We start from the raw sequence: 5,571 nt of genomic DNA on the forward strand, positions 1-5,571 counted from the left end.
TTGGACTTGATGACCTTTAGAGGTCCATTCCTACTCAAACTATTCCTATGATTCTTTCTAAATAAGCAGGCGTGAATAACAGTATATTAATCAAGAATGAGTTATTCACACTGAATTACTAATTGAAAGCTTGGCTTTAAAAGATGCTGGCAGTTTGCTTCTTAGTAAGGTACTTATGCAAAGTTTTAGCTTTAAGCCTGTGAGTAATCCCTCTGAAATTATATGGGACCACTTCAGTTGTTTGGCTGGGGCTGTTCATCATTTTGTGGGGGAAAAAATTGCCTGCAACATATATGAACTCAATTTATGTAATAGGAAGTCAGTGCATTTATCTTTCTGAAAGCATAAGTTTTGGAAAATACATAACTGAGTAAGGTTGGAACTTCTGCCTGTCAAAAAGTAGTTGGTCTGGGAGTCCTAAACCACTTAGACACATTTAAAATACTACCTATCTACTGTGACCAAGTAGTCTGCTTGCACACTTTCTGAATGTAATGTGTGTGCATCCACTATTAAGCTATTCAGTGGTGGAATTGGAGGACCTGAAAATATCAGAGGAAGCATTCATAATGATGGTTTTCAACATACAGTAAAGGAAGCAAAAGTCTTTCCATGAATTTCCATTGCTGTAACTTTAGTAGCAATGGTTATGATTGGGAATATCTTGAACAGATACTGGATTTGTAATGTCTTTCAGTAATTTGATATAGATCAAAGAAGTCAGTCATAAAGCAGAATGTATTGCTTTAACAGAATCCTTGAAATAACAACACTGAATAGGCATGTCTTACCTCTGGATGTATTTTTTTATTCTGCTTGCTTGCTTCCAAATTTTCTTTGCTGCACTGGAGTTACAGTTCTATTCACTGACTGTAGTGTTTCTCTTGCACAGCAGAACAGTAGTACGGCAAATGAATCTAACAGGATTTTGAAAATCTGCAGATGTTATAACTGGTCAGGCTATGAATTATTAAATTAATTATCGTCCTTGGAAGTTCTCAAAAGTCACGCCAGTTTGTGTTAAAGAAACTTAATTTGGCAGTAGATCTACTACCCACTTAGCTAGCTGGACGTTATTGAAACACCTACCTGTCTTGTCATCTCAAGGAAAGAATGATAATTTTGTATAAACAGTTCTTAGGAATGATGTAGAGCCAAAAGTGTTCCTAGTAATACTCACTGAGCTTGACTGGATTTATATAATGCTGAATTTGGCTTGTTATTGTGAAAGTGCTTGCCAGAAAATTTGGGGTTCGTACCTTGATTCTTCACATTGTCAAGATTAAATTAATCAAGAAACAGACTAAAAATTATGAAAGTTGATAAAAAATTAATGCATCTGCAGTGCTGCCTAATTTCTACGCATCCTGTAGAGTACTGAGTATAGTGTAGTATATTCTCTAGAGTGTATATATAATGTATTAAATTGGGAGGGGGGGAACTTTTGCTCGTAGAGGCTGTATTGCCAGCTATATCTTTATTAAACCACCTGCATCAAAGGAATTCTTCTGGAAAACTTCTGTAGCACCTTAATTCTGACATGTGAAGACCAATTAAAAAAAAGACACTTGCCTAGTGTTTTTGAACTTGGAAAGATGCTTGGATTATGCCTTTGGGCCTCTCTCTGAACTGCTAGCTACTCTAGGGTAAAAGGAGTAGTGTGGAAGTGATTCACCTCACCTGGAATCGGGGAGGTTTTGAGGTGCCCGATGCAGTTAGTTACACACGGACTGTGCAGCTAGGCTTTCCAAATGACTTCGAACAAGAATAAGCAAAGCGTTTGAATTACAGTACTCAAAATACTATTTTAGAGGTTACCAAAACCCTTAAGTGAGCACTGTAAATGTTTATCATAATTTACTTTGACGGTAATCCAAAGCACTGGCTCAGTTACGCATGCTTTTTTTTTTTTCCCCGGGCAGCATGCAATGGGATTTTTGGGTGGCTAACCATGGAATGATACTAATGGCTTTCTTTTTTCTCTTCACATCCCATTCTTTTCCATATCTTTTTGTCCATATTCTCCCTTTTTTTCTCTGTTTTGTTTGCCTTATATGTTTTTGACACCCTTCCATTCTACAGTGTGACCAAGATCAGTGCATTCAGAGCACTAAATTCGTTTTGCAGGCCGCTGCCACCCCCCTACTACAGAGTGAGCCAAGCATAACAAGTGAAGAGCTACCTTTACCAGGAAAGACTACTATCAGTGGGCCTTGTGCAACTCTAACTCTAGGGCAACCAACACCACCGTCTTCTATGCCAAATCTCACATCAGATACAGGTTTGACAGACATGATACCATTAAAAGACGAACATGAAGGTCATCAGTTTCTCACTCCTGAAGAAGCTCCATCACCCCCTGGGATGCTGCCAAGTGGAAGTCCTATTACACACAGCCATACAATGCACGTCCTGAGTCTAGCCAGCCAGGATTCATTGCATGAAGACTCAGTACGTGGTCTCGTGAAGCTTAGCTCAGTTTGAACAGCTTTTTTGAACGTTGCACCATTTCTTGGTGTCTATATAAATCTCTACTTATCACGAATGATACTGCAGTACCACTGTAAGACTTCGTAACATGCCTGTAATGGAAACTTTATCACGTAATGGAGTCTACTAAAAAGACAAGTTATTTTTTCAATGGAGCTATGGCATTTTTTTGACCAGGTTGCTAATGGTTGTGCTTTGATGGTGACTGCATTTTATTTTTAAGCAAAACCAGAAATGGTCAATAATCTTGTTTCCTGAAGCTTGGGTACAGCAAGTTGGAATTCAGCCTGTAACAAACGCCATGTACAGTACAAAAGAGAGAGATTCTTGGATGTAAGTGTCATGCTCTGTGTTATATGCTCTTGTAATACACACTTGTTAAGGCTTACCACACTTGTGGCCAGAATGATCTGCACTTACATGTTATGCTACTAATATTTGAGATAGAAAATTACCATTCCATTTGTTAATACACAAAAAAAAAAAAGACTGCAGATATGGATTTGCATGCCACGCTACAGTATGTGTTACAGTGGTGTTGGTATTAAGAGAAAGTGCTGCTTTTTTATTTGTGACTTTCAAAGTGCTGTTTCATTTAAAGACAGTGCAACAAAAAAATTAATGGACTATATTATTTTTTCAATTTATTAAAGTTTATTTTAAATTAATCAGTGGTGCCTAGAAGATGGAGAATTACTGATTTGATCATGTTGCATATCATTTAACCTTCTGTTTAAGTGTTCAGAGTTGAGGTATTGTGTTGTGCCATACCACGAGATTCTTTCACTCCCTAATGTGATACAATTACCTGTGGACCTCCAATAAAATGACATCCTCTATTTGTTGGACATGTGTACAGTTATCCTTGCACAGTTTTCCTGGGGAAAGAGGGGGAAATGATGATTTGTTGACATAGTTTGTAAAGATTTGACTGGAGTATGTTTACATAACGAAACCAGAGCTATGGAAGAAGAGCTGGTTACAATTAGGATTGCTTCAGCGTCTTTTGTGGTTTTGTTTGAGATCTGTATTTGTTCCCATAAGAACTCTTCATTTGGAAACAGTAGTTAGCCTCTGCTTGGACTGTAATTCTGTGTTCCTTATCATATGGCTGAAGGGTGAGGGGCTTAAGATTCAAGACGAAGACCGACAGCTTAGTGAAGTAATCTTAAATGGTTAACAATAGACTGTAGCTGCCCCCAGCCATCATCCTTCATTTGTATTTGTCCTTTAATATTTTAAACTGAAATCCTGATTTCATAGAATTCTTCTGTGCTTTTTTTTTTGTTTAAGTAAAGCACAACAAAAAGGTTGACGAGATTTTTATAATTATTTTTTGTGATAGCTGAAGAGAACCTTAGTTAAGCTGAGAAAGTTTAATAGCTTTAATACTGTATTTACCATGCTTTTCAGGATGTGGAACCTGGATTCTTCTTTGCTCAGGACAAACTAAGTGCAGAATGTGCTTTATTTGATGCTTCTACGGCATGAAAGCGTTCACTAGTTAAGAAATGTAACAGTTCTGTTTTGCTCACCATGGTCATTCACTGACACCAAGCTAAAAATCTTTTTCTTTTTACTTTCGTTGTTGAAATTGAAGACAATCAGCCTGCAGAAAATCAGTCACCCATGCTATTGAAGCTTCAGACAAGATACTGACAAATATCCTACTCCTCTAAGATTTCATAAGCAATCTGTTTCTATAATTGATGATGCTAGCTTTGACCTAATTCAGCGTGTAGAACATAGCAACGCTTTCTGTCTTTAAGTGCCGAAACGGGTCCACCAAAGAACCTCTGGCAGACAAGTCTGTCCTAGCTATTGGAGCCACCAAAGAACCTCTGGCAGACAAGTCTCCCAGCTACTGGAGCCACCCTCCCATCATTTTCCTGAAGCTGGGACAGTTTCGAGTTCTTTCCACCAGCCAAACTGTAGTGACTGACATGTCCCAGTTGGCTGGTCTCCCAATAAGCCCTAAGTATTGGCACATATTTCTGTGTCCGCTCTTGAAGAAGAGTTAGTGGTGCTCATCATCTTGATTTCATCTTTCCCTGATGTGGCTTCTCATGTATGAAGCCATGAACACCTACATTAAAGCAGGTAACTGACTGAGGGCTGGAGACACTGGTCTTATAGGCCTGAGTAAAGAATCCCAGCTTTGAGTTTGTAGACCAGTACTTGACTGAACCATTATCTCATAGGTGTCTGTGGGTAGTTAACTGTGGATGCATTACTCGCTACATAGAAGGACAAGTATTTTTAACATGGTATCAAAACTTCCCACTTGTAGCAGTAATGATGAGGATCACTATTTTAAGGAAATTGTTCTTTTTAAGTCTCCCTGAAATACCCAAGGGATTTTATGCTTCCAAGAATACCAACTTGTGACAACGTTTGTATGTCATTGCCACTAGGGAGTAGTGCAGAAAGCTGCACGTCGGCTCTGTGCACATGATAAAATTAGTGTCAGTTTTAACATGAAACTTGTGCTCATGCTTTTCGCCATCATTTTTTAACCTCTTGTTTTGTTTATAACAGGTATAAGAATTACCTAACACAATTGAAACAGATGTGCTACTTAACAGATGTGCTTTTTTTTTTTAGGTTTCGTTGTTTGGTTGGTTTTGGGTTGGGTTTTTTTTAGTTTTTAAGATCACAACCTTATTTTTTAACATGTTTATGTTTTTAAGTTTGGCACTTGAGAATAAATTAGATACTTTGAATTTGTCTATCTAGATATTTATATCACCCTTATTTTAAGTCTATTTTCCTTCCCATCTCAGTCTTTTTTAAATGGTGACATCTCTAACCTCCCTGACACAACTGCCTTGTGAGGACATCTGCTGGAAGATTTCAGAACTAAGTCTGTTAACCCATATGGTGTGGTACTTGCAGTCTTTGATTGACAGCAGGCAGTGATTTATAGATTCATAGAATCATTTAGGTTGGATAGGACCTTTAAGATCATCAAGTCCAACCATTAACCTAACACTGCCAAGTCCACCACTAAACCATGTCCCTAAGCGCCACATCTACACGTCTTTTAAATACCTCCAGGGATGGTGACTCAATCACTTCCCT

General features: G+C 38.1%; 1 protein-coding gene across 4 annotated transcripts in view; it reads left to right on the forward strand.

Moving 5' to 3' along the window:
- The window catches only part of ZDHHC14 (zinc finger DHHC-type containing 14), a 116,412-nt gene extending 113,060 nt beyond the window's left edge, over positions 1-3,352 (forward strand). For 2 of the 4 annotated variants that reach the window (XM_009281436.2, XM_009281437.2), the window contains exon 9: positions 2,083-3,352. In XM_009281436.2, coding sequence (XP_009279711.1) covers positions 2,083-2,484 — 402 coding nt within the window. In that variant the 3' untranslated portion in view covers positions 2,485-3,352. The remainder of the gene's footprint in view (positions 1-2,082) is intronic. The other 2 variants (XM_009281438.2, XM_009281439.2) reach the window with 1 other exon arrangement.
- Positions 3,353-5,571: the final 2,219 nt, after the last annotated feature.

The sequence above is a fragment of the Aptenodytes forsteri genome, unplaced genomic scaffold (assembly GCF_000699145.1).
Source record: "Aptenodytes forsteri isolate BGI_AS27 unplaced genomic scaffold, ASM69914v1 Scaffold82, whole genome shotgun sequence".
Lineage (NCBI taxonomy): Eukaryota > Metazoa > Chordata > Aves > Sphenisciformes > Spheniscidae > Aptenodytes > Aptenodytes forsteri.